The 14,516-nt window shown below is 42.4% G+C and overlaps 3 protein-coding genes across 3 annotated transcripts in view; 1 reads left to right on the top strand and 2 right to left on the bottom strand.

Annotated features, from left to right (window-relative positions):
• col17a1b (collagen, type XVII, alpha 1b) overlaps nt 1–5,515 on the bottom strand; it is a 21,216-nt gene extending 15,701 nt beyond the window's left edge. Inside the window, exons 1-5 of the mRNA XM_077613771.1 lie at nt 5,367–5,515; nt 4,196–4,302; nt 2,884–3,141; nt 2,732–2,802; nt 1,038–1,282 (exon numbers count right to left, since the gene is read on the bottom strand). The gene's annotated coding sequence lies outside the window, so the exon portion shown is untranslated. The remainder of the gene's footprint in view (nt 1–1,037; nt 1,283–2,731; nt 2,803–2,883; nt 3,142–4,195; nt 4,303–5,366) is intronic.
• Nucleotides 4,928–6,441, top strand: sfr1 (SWI5-dependent homologous recombination repair protein 1). Its single transcript, XM_077613768.1, has 3 exons — nt 4,928–5,142; nt 5,660–5,983; nt 6,053–6,441. Exons 1-3 carry the CDS (start codon nt 5,065–5,067, stop codon nt 6,239–6,241), a joined length of 591 nt encoding a protein of 196 aa, XP_077469894.1. The 5' UTR covers nt 4,928–5,064; the 3' UTR covers nt 6,242–6,441.
• Nucleotides 6,345–14,516, bottom strand: cfap43 (cilia and flagella associated protein 43). The gene is given in 21 exon segments (XM_077613765.1): nt 6,345–6,624; nt 6,690–6,843; nt 7,634–7,711; nt 8,495–8,659; nt 8,727–8,886; nt 8,970–9,082; nt 9,708–9,831; nt 9,919–10,007; nt 10,075–10,161; nt 10,263–10,370; nt 10,485–10,604; nt 10,669–10,797; nt 10,856–10,936; nt 11,190–11,276; nt 11,356–11,562; nt 12,582–12,917; nt 12,985–13,089; nt 13,149–13,274; nt 13,345–13,422; nt 13,543–13,637; nt 14,415–14,516. Coding segments are annotated over 20 exon segments (2,562 nt in total). The 5' UTR covers nt 13,582–13,637; nt 14,415–14,516; the 3' UTR covers nt 6,345–6,448.

Genomic DNA, 14,516 nt, shown 5'->3' with positions numbered 1-14,516 from the left:
ATCCCACATGAGTGATGAGTATGTTCATACTTTAGTCCTTTTTTTCCTTTATGTTTCATATGTACTGTTAACGGATGCAGTTTTTTATATGTATCGTATCTTGTGCTGACCCGGCCCGCCTGTCAAATTTTTAAAGTCAATATGGCCCCCGGGCCGAAAAGTTTGCCCAACCCTAGGATAGAGACTCTGGACTACCAAAAGTATTTTTCCTATCTTTAAGTCTGCAAGCATACATTAAGGTTCTGCTTCCAGGGAAACCGTGTTTAGTTTTGGGGGCCAAAAAAGCCACGTGCCAGGTTGTAAAAGCCTAAAATGTCAAGGGTGTGCAAAGCAAAATCTTTGAAAGCAAAAGCCCTTGTTCTTTACAGATAAACATGTGTGCACTTTTACTTTTTCAACACAATAAACAACAGGTTTAACCCCTCGTGATATCGTGATAGAACTAACAAACAAGCCAAGCCACCAAAGGCTCAAAGGCAGTATTATTATGCCTAACAAAAGCACAATTGGTCAAATGCACACTATGCAAGAGCTTCGCCACACCCTTCGGATATTTAATATATTTTCCAACACTTTTCTCATTTCCTTAAACTCCCATCAACATTTTTTTCTTCACCGCCACTGCTGACCAGACATTTAAAGAATCCACATCCTAAATTCCTTTAAATCACCCAGTAGCCTGTCATTTCACCTCATAACCTGGACATATAAATAACATAGCATGCTGTCAAACTAAGTAGTGTAGGAGGAGAGGGATTTAGCACTGGAATATATTTAGGAGAGTTGTAAATAGACCCCTAAAGGAGCCTGTAAAATTATCCCCAGATCATGGTAACAGACTAATTTTAACATGGGGGGAAAAGGACAAAAAAATAAAAAATAAAAAGATAACATACAAAAAAGTTGACGTGCATTGTGGGTTCAAAACACAAGCTGTGAAAGCAAATGGAAACTTTGGTATTATCAACACTTATATGTAGAATTAAAAGAAGCCAAAATGTCTACTTTAAGGTACTTCCAGTTTTTGTGGTGATTACCTCCAGTCAACGAAGTGAATCAATTCCCCTCCGCCGCGTGAAGATCCTTCAGGGAGGGGGGCAGCGCCGGGATGTTCCTATAAAAAAAGTCCTCTCCGCTCCTTGTTGTGACTTTTTTTTTGGTTGCTCGAATGAAGTCGCGAGCGAGATTTGCGGCCGCGCCCCTCGACTCCGTTTGGCAGGCAGGTGTCGCGTCCAGGAGCTCCAAAGTCCCACTCCCCAAGAGGGCACGTGAACGCGGCCGTCTGCAAAGTTGAAAACACTGAGTGAAAATGAAAACTCCTCCTGCGGCTCTTTGGCCACAACTGCTCCCCAAATGTTTTTTTTTTCTAAAGGAGTGGGTGGGAACCTTTTTTTCCTCTATCTTTTATTACTGTGGAAGGCGATTGTGTGCGAGAAGAAGTCCTTTTTGCAGCAGCTGGCTCACATCTGCTGCATAACTTGGACAATAATTTGGCATGCAGTTTGAGCCACTGCTACTACTGTACTATACTTTATTTACTTTTACTTTTAAAGTAGTTTGAAGATGACACTCAAGCACTGCGTGATGGACATTAAGATTTTTCTCATGAACAAAGGTTTTCTTGTGCGATCTTAACTATATAATTACACGGTATATAGTGAAAGACATTTATAAATAGTTACTTTGTGAATACTGAAAGAAGAGCTGAACTTAATTATGGGACCAGCGTAAGGCATTTTTTAAAATATATTTTAAATCATGAGGTTAAAAACTGCTAAATGTGTTCTTTTACTGTCTAAAAAAGTCGGTTGAACACTTGGAAAAACTGCAAACCAAAAGTTGTTCAATCAACTCATTTGAATCAGTTTGTACTAAATATTGTCTATTTTATGTTTACATGAAAAAATAATATTTATTCTGTCTATTTTATTTTTAACTTTTTAATAAGTGGCTACCAATATAGAATTTTGTTTTATCTACTCTTCATTAAATAAGTATTAATGTTGATATAGTCTGATTTCTATTTAGTCACAAATGAAAGCAGCACATAGGTTTTAGTTATAATGCACATTTAAAGTAATATGTTATTCATATCCAAACAAAAGAGCCAACCAATTGCAAAAATAATCAGTCTAGGATTAAAATAATCATTTTGGAGCCAGGAGCGAAGCTCAGGGTGGTCCTGAGGGGCGCGGGCGCACTTAGGCCCATGCCTCTTGGGGGCGTGGTCGAGCGAAATCGGAGGCTAAAAACAACATAAGATGATCCATATGGAAATAATAGTGTTTAAGTGTTAAAATAGATTCGCCGGAAACTCCCCCACACCTCTCCACGCGCCCTTTGATTATCATCGCACCCGGTTTTACATTTTTTCCGCCCTAGCTGCCTTGAATGTTGAGAAATATTCAATCCATTTGAGCTGTTGGGGGTGTGTGGGGGGGGTCACATGGACATCTGTCACCATCACGTTGATCTTTCTACTCGTTCAAGTGGGTTTCTTCTTTCAATGTTCGACCTATTCCATCAGTGCGACCGCGCATTCTTTATCTCTCCAGCGGGGAGCCATTAGCGTCGGTGGGATCCCCGAGCCACCACGCCCATGAGCATGACTCACGGCGAGCGTGACTCGGTTCTGCGCCACTGATGGAAAACAAATGGCGCCGAGGACAGTGAGCGGCAGGAGAAGTTGAGGGAGGGACGGGAATTGGGGGGGGGGGTCATTTCTACTCACATCCATGTGCAAGCCAAAGCTAACGGAAAGGGAGCGGCACGACCAAAATGGGCAGAATTCCACGGGAATTTCTGGGAAAAAATAAATTGGGGAAATGTCGGAAGTGACTTTTTTCATACAGACGGTTTTATATCCAACTTGTTTGTACATACCTGATAAAACATAACGAGGAGTTTAACTTGAATAAACATATTCAAGTCCAAAGGTTGCATTCCAGGGAATGATTACTTCATTATTGCGCCTTTTGTTGGAGGATGCATAAACATTGATGAGGCGTCGTGGGAATATTTGGAATGTAATCACAGACAACTAAGTTTCCAGCCGGGCGTTGGTGGACGGCGACAAAAGTTTTGAAGTGATTGCCAAAGCGCTTCTGGATCACGGATAGCTGAAGATAATGTCCAGTGGAGCTAAAAAAAAAAGGAAAAAAAGTGCTCAAACTACAAGCATCATGATAGAGACCAACTGAAATATCTATTTCTCTATTAAAGGCAAATGAAAAAAAAATCCAATAATTTCATTGACCTTTAACCTGCACAACACATTAACTTAAAATGAATAAATAAAATCTCAAAAAGTAGCAGGAAAATGTAAATAGGCCCCCAAAAAAGTTCCAAAAGCAGGAAAGGTGACAAATGTTACTAAAAATAATAATGCACGACTATAACCTCACTAGCTAAAATATGCAATATGAAAAGGGAATATTTATGAACACACTGCAGTATGCTATAAATGAGAAAAACAGTCATCTTGATATTGTTTTGTTTTTTTCCACACAATCGTCAGATTTGTTAATGTGCTATTTCCACATATTGAATTTCTTTCTCAAGATCTGATGGAAAGATCAAGCAAGAAAGCCGCTCACAGACTCACTGCTCCATTTTATACCCGACAATAAAGAATATTCATTATCCTAATGAGGAACGGGAATCTCTCCAGCGACTCGTCCGAACGGGCAACTGACCCGCACACCAAGATGAGAGCATCACTCACTCACCACCACGTTTTATAATTAGAACGGATCCCATCACTCAGAACTGTGGCTTATTTCCACACTTACGCACTTGTGCCACAGTCTGGTGAAACCCCCTCCCCTTATTTCCTTTGCAAACAACATCAAATATCGTTGCAGTCTATTCTGTTATTGTTGTTGTTGTTGTTGCTACAGCTCGTTTCACACTTTCCGGGGAAATGGTGCTGGCAAATCAGCCAGACGGATGAAAACAAGAGCTTCTCTGTGCCAAGATGAGGCCTTGCTGGATTTTAACTGCATCTCGGGGTCACGCTCAATCTCATGTGATACGATTGTAGGGGGGGAAAAAAAGAAAAAAAAACGCCCAAAATGGCATACGGCCCAACCCTATCGTAGCCCTGGATAACCCATGCAGACTTGATATACATAAATCCTCGTTTATGGCTGCTTGTGAGACACACACACACACACACACACACACACATACACACCTGTGTTGGATGAAGAGCTGGCAGTCTTGCTGAGATCTCACATGGATTCTAGATTCTTTACAGGCACACCTTTGCTTCACGTTGGCTGAAAAAGTCCAAACCGGTGCCTGCAAGTCAAAGTAGAAACATTAGATGATTCATGAGAACGAGCCACAAAGTTGAATCGGACAATATGTGAAATTGCACAAGTGGGCACGGGGTGATTGGACGCCACAAAATGTAGGCTTTGGGATAGTGGTGAATCAACTGAGGGGAAGTGTTGAATCACCTCATGACTCCCCCCTGGAAACAAAATGGTAACTAAAGAAATAGTCTGATAAGAGCATGCCTGTGATGTAAAATGACCTTAGCTTCGTGTCAACTTGAATTTTAGGGAGAGATACGTCAGTGGTATAAATATATCAGAAGAGGCTTTTAAAGTATGTGAAAACGCCACCTTGATGAGTTTAGGAGCATTTTAAATGGATATTTTCATGTTTTTTGAGCGATATTAAGTAATATTAGTAGTCAACATTAGGTTAGGTTACTTCTGTTGTTGACAACTAATTATGTTGAGTACTTATTAGTTTATTTATTATTTATTTATTTGTTGTTGTTATTTTTGCATTTCGTGGTGACGACTTAAATCTCATAATACTTGTTTGATGACAATAAAAGCCTGCAATTCAAGACTCCAATTCCCATGATCCTCCCCGGGAAAGCCTCCCCAACTGTGCACCAATCACAGGCTTTGGAGGGCTTCTCGAATAAAACACGGAAATGCAAAGTTTGTGACGTTTATCCGCTAACACGTAAACTAACAAAAAAACTAAAATACCCTAAACCGTACTTCGGAGGGTCTACGTTTTTATTTTTCTTGACTTAGCCTCATGGATCTCACCCCGAAAAATGTTAAATCACAATCCGTATATCATTCCCCGTCGAGTCCGCGTGGATCGACTGAAACGGTAAATTAAACGTATATTCATCTTTGCTAATTCTTTTCAATTGAACTGTTTTGACGGAGCCAACGAAAATAAATTATTATCTAGTTTTAATTCTGCCTGCATGTGTGAAATCGAGACAGCTGTCCAAATTCCCGAGCGAGAAAGGGCTTTATAATCCACACAAACGCTTTTACTTTACCTCGATCGATTAACGAACAATATTTTATATTAGGCAGTTTACTTACTGTTTTGTGGGGAAAACTTGATTTAAACTAGAGTGATAAATTCGGCGTTATTGACCAATTTGGGTCCTCGTCATCCAGTTTGTTTTCCGCGTCTCCCTTCACCAACGCACCTGAATCAAATGATCCGGGCCATTAGCAATTTGATTCAGGTGTGGTAGAGGGAGGAGAAATGGCGATCAGAGTGGAGGGCCGGATTTGGTCAAACGGATTGGACATCTACCAAAATTAAAGGCCAAAGTGCATTCCAATAAATACATTTTTTTCCTACCCACTCTACCTTCTGGTCTCCACAGCCTCAGCAGAAGTTAAGCACATCCCTCAAAGAGCATCTAAAACGAACACGGCGTTCCTTCATCTCGCCCTTCTCCGTGGCCAAGCGCCTCTGCGTAGACGAGGAGGACAACGACCACCAGCTTTCTTCCATTTCCCGAAATACGGATGACGGCGGCGATAAAAATCCTCTGCTCGTCGACGCCGATGCTGAAGAAAATGTTTCCGGACCGGCGCAAACACACCGCGAAGACTTGGCCCGGCGGCGGGAGCAACTCGGCCGGGACGTGAAGGACAAGACGGAGACCTTGCGTCGTCTGAGGATGGTGAAGATGTACAGGAGCAAGGTGGGTAAGCGGGCGCGGCCATGGAACGACGGTGGGACCGAAGCTCTTCTTTTTGTTTTCCTACTCCAGAACAACCTGGCTCAGCTTCAGACCTTGATCGACAAGTGGCGGAATTGCGCCCAGCAGGCCCTGTACGAACTCCAGTCGGCCATTCCGGTGGAAGGACGCAAGGCCGGCCTGTCTCAACTCATCGACTTCTTGGGCTTGGATGAGAACATTCTACGCTTTGACCGGGCAGAGGACAATTTTGTTCCTTGAAATGTGTTTTCAAAGCTGCTCTTCCGTGAATTAGAAGAGAACAAACACTTTATTTATCTCAGTCGTTCACGTTACAAAGTGAAACTCACGAACTGAGAGTAGCTGGAGTTCAAATATGCCAAGTTCTTTATTCCATGTTAAGTTATTATAAAGGCAAATGTTGATTTAAAATAAATGCAAATAAAAACCTGCTGGCCCGATGAAGCTTCACTTGTATTTAATCTGCGTGAGAGAAGGGACGTTTCTCATCTTCAGACGTTGCATCTCGTTACTGAGGAACGCCAACTTCTCCATCTGGTAGGCGGCCGTGTCCTTCAAACGCTGGACCAGCAAGACCTCCTGGTAGCGTTGCTCGGTGTTCATCGCCTCGTTTGCCTCCGTGGCTACGAAAAGGTAGTTGAGGAACGGTCATGTTGGATAAACCTTCATGTGAGACGGATGTAGTTACCCGAGGCTTCGTAGATGTGTCTCATCTGCGACACGGTCACGTGCATGTCCTGGACTTGCTTGTCCAAAGCCTCGTTCTTCTTTTCCCTGTAGCCCACTTGAATTTGGAGGTGGCGGATTTTTTGCTTGCGATATTTCACATCCTTTTGATAATTCTTTAAAAATCGAGGAGAAAGAAAGCATACAAGAAAATTAAAGGTTGAGTCAAATCAAGCATTTCTGGCAAACGGTTTGGACATCTATCAACGTCAATGGCAGCAAAGCTTTTAACAGACCAGCTGACTTTACAAATCCATTTCAATAAGAGCATTCAATGCCAGTCTTTACTATTTAAATGGATTTGATCCCATTGACAGCAAAAGCGTTAAGGGCAACAAATTATGAATTAGGTTTTTTTTAACCCTTTTTACCTGCAATACATTTTGGAGTTATCCTTATAAAACACAGGTGTCAAAGTGGTGGCCCGGGGGCCAAATCTGGCCCACTGCATCATTTTGTGCGGCCCAAGAAAGTAAATCATGAGTGCTGACTTTCTGTTTTAGGATCAAATTCAAATGATTATAGATGTACATTACATTTTCTGATTTTCCCCTTTTTAAAATCAATCATTGCAGTTTTTTCATCCATTTTTAAAAAAAATCTAAATATTTTATCTAAAATGGTCCGGCCCACGTGAAATCAAGTTGAAGTTAAAGCGGCCTGCAAACCAACCCGAGTCTGACACCTTTGCTTTAGATCTATAAAAACGGACTATTTAGGGCTTTTGATCCAGTTCTTTTAATCCAATTTAGAAAAAAAAAATCTAGATATTCGATCTAAAATGGTCCGGCCCACATGAAATGGAGTTGACGTTAATGCGGCCCGCGAACCAACCCGAGTTTGACACCCTTGTTATAAAATGAGACTCCTCATGATTTCGGAGTGAGGTGGCCTTAGGTTAGTTACCCTTTGTTGCAAAGACTGAGTCTCCTTCATTGATACGGCCTGCTTGCATACACGATGGTCACCATCAGCCTTGAGATACTGGGCAAAAGGAAGAAAAAAAATTAAAAGTGTACAGGGAGCACTGGTCAAACATTCCGTTGAGGTGCTGATGCATAAACAACTGTGCGATAAACATTACGAGGCCACTGTGGACTCGATTGTATTCAAAGGTTTGAATTGGCAGCGCTTCAGGAGCTGTGAACAATGGCAGGAAACGGGAGAACCACCTGAAGGCCTCGCCAAAGTAAATGCGTTCTCATGCAAAGTCATGGGCAGGTTAAAAATAAGCGCAAGACGGGTGACTCATGGGATTTCAGGAGGTTCTGTTTATTCTCCCAGCTTTTCACTCCTTGCTGCCTGGATGTGTGCATTAATGTGGGAGTGTCTCCTTGTGGTGGCTCGGGTCTTTAACGGTCTATTTGCTTTTTTAAATGGTGATTAAGAAGCCTTTCACTTGAAGGTTGTCATGATTTATTATCTTACAAATCATTTGATGGCTGCTTTAAAATGAGATAACTACCAATATGAAAGGCAATGAGCATAGTTATGGAGACATCTAAAGATTTATTGTCCTACAATAGAATAGTAATATCACTATCTGCACCTGCCAACTAAAACAATAAAAAATGGTCACCATAAAAGTTGTGCCTAATTGTAAGCCCCATTCATTTTAATTGGGATATACACCCATATAAAAATATTTTTTAAAGTATCCTAATATCCTAATAATAAGGTATATTAGCCATGATGTGTGTATTTAAAAATGGATGATCAGGATTGGTGGAGGCTATTGACAGCAAACCTTTTGTTCTATGCACCCACTTCTTTGTGGTCCTCCGTGAGACGCAGTTTCTGGATGTCCCGCTCCTTATTCTTCAGGTCCTCGATCTGCATCCTCCTCATGGTGTTGTCCCACTCCACCTGGATGATCCCCTTGCGGAAGTCTTTGGTCTGCACCATGGTGGCTATCTTTTGCTCGCCAAGGTTCTGATGAAAAAAAATCAAAAAATAAATAAATAAAACAAAAGGGGAAAAGGTGACGCTGTGGTCTAACCTGAATGGTGTTGTTGAGTTCCTCCACTTTGCTCCTGTGGAGAAGAATGGAATTTCTGTAGTCGGGGATAAGATCTGTGTTGGCCACCTCCACTTGGCCCTGCTTGAGCAGGAACTGGACCGGGATGTCAGTCAGGAAGTTTTGTTTTTCTTCGCGCAGGCTGTGGGGCGCCAACACAAAAAAAACACCGTTAGATCCGTACGACCGATTGAAAAGTCCAGTTTTCCGCGACGAATTAATCACTTTTCGAGTTCCTCCTCAATTTGTTTGATGTCCTCCTCGGCGGCTTGGTCCTCTTCTCCCATTTTCTGTAAGCTGGCCATCATCTCGGCCAGAGTGGCTGCTGTCGTTTTGATCTGCAGAAATTCTATTTTAATGTCAATATTCATCCAATTGCTATTCCGCTTATACTCGCAAAAGTCCTGGGGGTGCTGGAGCCGGTACTCGGTCGTTTGGTCGCCGGTCTTTTGGTAGCCCGGAAGGTTATTGATAATTACCATTTAAATTGTTGCTCAAATTCCCTAAATACAAACTGCGAATGACTATTTAGTCATACTTAATGCCCTATTAATTATTAGGCTAAAGAAAAGCTTCAAATTTCCCGGACTTTTATTGTTTTTTGTTGGAGAACTTGTTAAGACCCTGACTGACGTAACTTCTTAAAGGGACAACGCATGTACATACAAACTCTTATAGACCGTGTTGTTTTACCTTGTTTTGTCGCCGGTCTTTTGGTCGCCAGTCTTTTGGTTTTGGTCCCGTTGTTTGGGTCCGGGCGACCAAAAGACCAGCGACCAAAAGACCGGCGACCAAAAGACCGGCGACCAAAAGACCGGCGACCAAAAGACCGGCGACCAAAAGACCGGCGACCAAAAGACCGGCGACCAAAAGACCGGCGACCAAAAGACCGGCGACCTAAAGACCGGCGACCAAAAGACCGGTGATCAAACGACCGCACACGGCTGGAGCCAATGGCCTTACCTTATGCTCGGTATCTACTTTTGTTCTGCGGATTTGGCAAAATTTCTCCCACACCGGCTGGTTCAATCCGTCCGGCATGTTCCTGTGAGAGTCCAACTCGTCCATGGCGTTCTTCTTGTGACCTCTGAAGAGCGGGGAAACAAATTAAAAAAAACATTTTAAAGCAGAGACCACCCGTATTTTCAAAATAAAACGCTAAAAAGTGACTCACCTCGGCCTTCGCTTGAACAATTTATACAGCTGATCGACGTGGGCTTTGTGTAAATTACTGAACTCCTTCCGGAAGTCTTTGTCCTGATTCTTGGGGGACGTCGGACCGTGTTTACGAGGATGACATTTTCTGCCGAAAAGATGTCCGCCCACTTACTTTGTCGTCCGCGACGATGTTTTCGTGGCTCTCCTGGAACTCCGTGCATTCGTCTTCAAACTTCCGCAGGCCTTCCTCCATTTTTTTCTGGGAAGTGAGCGGGGAATGGAGAATGTCAAGGAAAGAATGGAAGAAAATGTCACTCATTTAGACTGAAATTAAAAAAATAAACAACTTTTTGGCCTCACCTTCTCCACGGCCATTTCCTTCAGTTTTTGCACCAGTTCAGTTTCTTCATTCTTGAGCACCTCTTCCATGAGAATGGAATAATTAAGCGTTTTAATCTTCAGTTCTTCCTGTGAACGTACAGGAAAATGCGTTAAACGTGAATAAAGGTCGCTCATTTTATCATTCATGTTGGCTTGAGACAGGATTTTTAACTTCTAGCCGGATTTGACCGTGCCGCTCACCTGACATATGGCCATGTCCGACTTAATTTTCCTCTCAAAGAGTTTTTTCAAACCGTCGTCAAAGCGCTCGGTGGCTTCTTTGGTGTTTTTCTGAAGGCCTTTGATTTCGTTTTCCAGCAACTATAAAATCCCATTCATCCAAAATAGGTCACTCATTAAAATAAAGGTAAACTGCTTCCATCACCTTTCTGTACTTGTCCTTCTCCGCGTTCATTTCTTTGACGTTCTTTTCAAATTCTTTGAATTGCTTTTTCTCCTCGTCGGTCCACTCGTTGTTGGGCTTGCCCTGAATGAACTCCGGCTCCGGTACTTCCTGTGGAGCGATAGGTCACTTCCCGTCCAATTTGGGCGAGCCGTTTGGGCCAACGTACCGCTTTCAACAGGCTCTCTTTCTTCACTTCCAGGACGCCATCCATCATGTCATCCAGGGCCCTTTCTCGAACATTATCACTCTAAAAGACACATTTATGTGCCAGAAATGAATTGGTCGGCCACCACAGACCTCCCGTTTCAAATACTTCGGACATTTATCGCCCTCAACGGCGGCGAGTTAAAACATCTCCTTCGATTTCTCCTTCTTTGTGCAATTTACCACCGCCAGCACGCCATCGCACAGGTCGGTCCGGTGTCCGAGCCAAGAAGAACTTGGAAGCGAGCACAAACGGGAGTCTAAAAAACAAAGGCCCGTTTATTTTGGCGGTGTACCTTGGCAGCCAGGCGCTTTTGCTCCTCGATTCTTTTCCTTTCCTCTTCCTTCTCCTCTTCTGGGGTGAGGTACTTTTCAGCCTTGATCTGCAAAAGTCGCCAGGAGAGCGTCCGACCAGGGTCGTTTCTATTTTTCGGGCGACGTAGAGTGGACGAGACGGGTCACCTCGGAGTCTTTCACGGCGAACACCCTCTCGGGCACCTCCCGGTCGTTGAGGCCGGGCTCCCACAGTTCTTCGTCGACCTCCAGCTCGTCCAGGAGCTCCTTGACTTGCTTGTTCCTTTCTTTGACGCGGTTGATCTCCTGCAACTTTTGCTTGTACACCTTATCGAACTGGGTGTTGAGAGCCACCTTGATTTTGTAGATGACGTCCTGCGGGATGGGAAAAAGGGGACTAGATGGTAAAGGTAAGCAATTAACATGATTTGCAGGCCCAAGCACTGAAGCAAACCTGAAATTTCAGGAGTAGGGAGGTGGAGTGGTGATTTATGATAACAGATTAAAGCCTGGCTTTTGTAAGGGAATCTAAGTTAAACAAGACTGTATAAACATTTACATCTTTTACATGATAATATGGATCAGGGGTGTCAGACTCGGGTTGGTTCGCGGGCCGCTTTAACGTCAACTTGATTTCACGTGGGCCGGACCATTTTAGATATATTTAGTTTTTTTTAAATAAATGGATTAAAAGAACTGGATTAAAATCCCTGAATATTCAATTTTTTATAGATCTAAAACAATGTTTATTTTAGCTTTTTTTAAATATATTTTTAGATTTTACAAAATGATTTTTGAACTAAAAACTGAATATTCCGTTTTTTATAGATCTAAAACAATGTTTATTTTAGCTTTTTTTAAAATATATTTTTAGATTTTAGAAAATAATTTTTGAACTAAAAACACAGAAAAAATGGATTAAATATTTTTACAATTATTGATTTAAAAGGGGGAAAATCATGATATTTAATATACATCTATACTCTTCATTTTAATTTGATCCTAAAACAGAAAGTCGGCACTCATGATTGACTTTCCCGGGCCACACAAAATGATGCGGCGGGCCAGATTTTGCCCCCGGGCCGCCACTTTGACACATGTGATATAGATGTTTGATGATTTCAACTGTTTAAATCCCTGCTCAGCTGCTTTTTCCAATTGCAATGACATTACAGGGCCCTCTCTGCTTTATCCAAAATTCCAAATTATTTAGAATTTTATACCTTAGTTTAGTATCCACACATCCTTTTTTTTTTTAAGTCCACGAGAGACCACACATTGTTTTAGTATACAAACATGTAACATGTAAAGAATACATGTTTGGGCGTTTTCGACAGGAAAAAAAATGCATTGGTTTATGGTAGTTTAGCTTTAAAGAGTGACATCATTCCCACCTGAAGAAGAACGATCTGGTTCATCTTCTGCTCAGTCGTATGCAGGGTAAACTGCTCGTAAAGGTAAGGGTGGACCACGCCGAGCTCGGCGGAGTAGCTGCTCGCTACGCTGCTCTGGGTCTCGGACAAATCCTCATCTTCTTCCTGCAGCACAAAGGTTCATTCCAAGTTTTCACAGCAGGTGACACTCACAAAAACATCAACTCCATCGGATGAGGTTTTGCTTACAGCCAGTTCATCCATCCTCTTATTTATAACTTTTTGAAGGGCGTCCAGCTCCGACTGCGGTCGCTCTTTGAGGGGGTAGTTTGTCACCTCGTGCTCCGTGTGGAAGGCCTGTCGGTCATCGGCGCCTCGACGTTAGCGCCGCTCCACGGAGTCGGCTCGAGGACGGCTTTCCAACCTTCACGGCTCTGTCTTTGACTGTTAGAGAATCCCAGCAGTCCCTCTTGATGAGATCGCGCATGTACCTTCGCTCCAGAATCTCCATCTCGATTCGATCCCTCACCTGCAATCGAGTATGGCATCAAAATACAACAGAGAGGAACATTTATGGTCGGGCGTCACCTTGGAAACTTCCTGCTCCATCACGGCGTCGTGCATCTTCTGCCTCTGGTCGTCCACGTTGAACTCCTTCAGCTCCAGTCGCTCCATTTCGGGAACCGTCTCGTTTTCCTGGATCATCTCTTGGATCTGACCGCAGGGAATCTTTCTATTCACCAATTCTATATTTTTTAAATCTTAACTTGAGTTTTCCACTCACGGTGCTGCGAATCTCATCCATTCTGACCAGCAGTTTTTCCCTCGTTTCCAAATGATATTCATCGACTTCACTTGGATCCTGTTTTTTAAAAAAAGACAGAATCATAGAGCGCCATTTGATGCATGAAACGGGAATACTTCTGGGATAAATCAGTAATTGCGAAAGAGTGGCCACAACAGAAAGGAATATACGTTTTACCCCACTTTCCGATGGCGGTTCCGTATTAATGGCATCCATAATGGACTGAGCTGTTTCACCAGGCTGGCGTGAAACTCTGTGATTCCAAATAAGGCCTGTAGGAAAACACAAATATTATACATAACTGGTAACCTGATGGCTGCCATTCTTGATGAAAGATATCCAAAACATCTCGGCTCAAATAGAGCAGAGGCCTATACCATCCAATGAGTGAAAATTATTCAAAATTAAAGCTGTCAAACACTGATAGTCACTCGATGAATATTTGCAATGGCTTCAAACAATAAATTAATCACCCACACATTTTTCATCGTTTTTGCAATACCCAATTTCGCCGCAAGACGTCGTTAAAACTCAAAAACTTAAAACGAGCAACCTATTGTGGATACCATGACATGTCGTATTGGCATAAAACTATCATATTCAGAATATAAAAAGTGGAGAGATAAACAAATAACGTGAAGCAAACGTTAACTCAAAAACTTCCCTGGAGATATGTAGCGTTTTAAATGATTTATTTGAGTCCGATCAAGAACTACTAAAGGATGCACTTAACGTGATGCGTATCGTAGCGACCCGATGACACCACGAAATTGACAAAAAACGTTAACATTTACAGTTTTTGAAAACAAAAACAAAATCACTACAACCTGGTGAGTGTGGAGAAAGAATTCAACGTCAGACGGACACTTCGGTCTTGTTGTTGTCATTATATTTGACGATGCCGTGGCCGCAAAAATGACAATATCATTCATTTAATAATGAGATAAAAACAAGACAAACCCGTTTAAAAAGTCTAGAGCGCCAGGACAACGATTATAAAGTAAATTGTGTAAAATGTTTGATACCTTAACTTTAACGAAACAACCAACCTTGAGCTTCTTACGTTTAAAACGCTGAATTGATTGCCACCTTGTGCGTTTCCTTGGAAATGAAAAATACCAGCGGTGTGCCCCGCCTCCTAGCCCTCATTG

This window comes from Stigmatopora argus, chromosome 11, assembly GCF_051989625.1.
Source record: "Stigmatopora argus isolate UIUO_Sarg chromosome 11, RoL_Sarg_1.0, whole genome shotgun sequence".
Taxonomy (NCBI): Eukaryota; Metazoa; Chordata; class Actinopteri; order Syngnathiformes; family Syngnathidae; genus Stigmatopora; species Stigmatopora argus.
This window is presented reverse-complemented; position numbering and strand designations above follow the sequence as displayed.

Bases quoted from the DNA above. Each gene is read 5' to 3' on its own strand.
- sfr1 (XM_077613768.1), top strand. From the start codon at position 5,065: ATGGATCTCACCCCGAAAAATGTTAAATCACAATCCGTATATCATTCC. The intron at 5,143-5,659 runs GTAAATTAAACG...TGGTCTCCACAG, and splicing joins CGCGTGGATCGACTGAAACG to CCTCAGCAGAAGTTAAGCAC. The intron at 5,984-6,052 runs GTGGGTAAGCGG...TTCCTACTCCAG, and splicing joins TGAAGATGTACAGGAGCAAG to AACAACCTGGCTCAGCTTCA.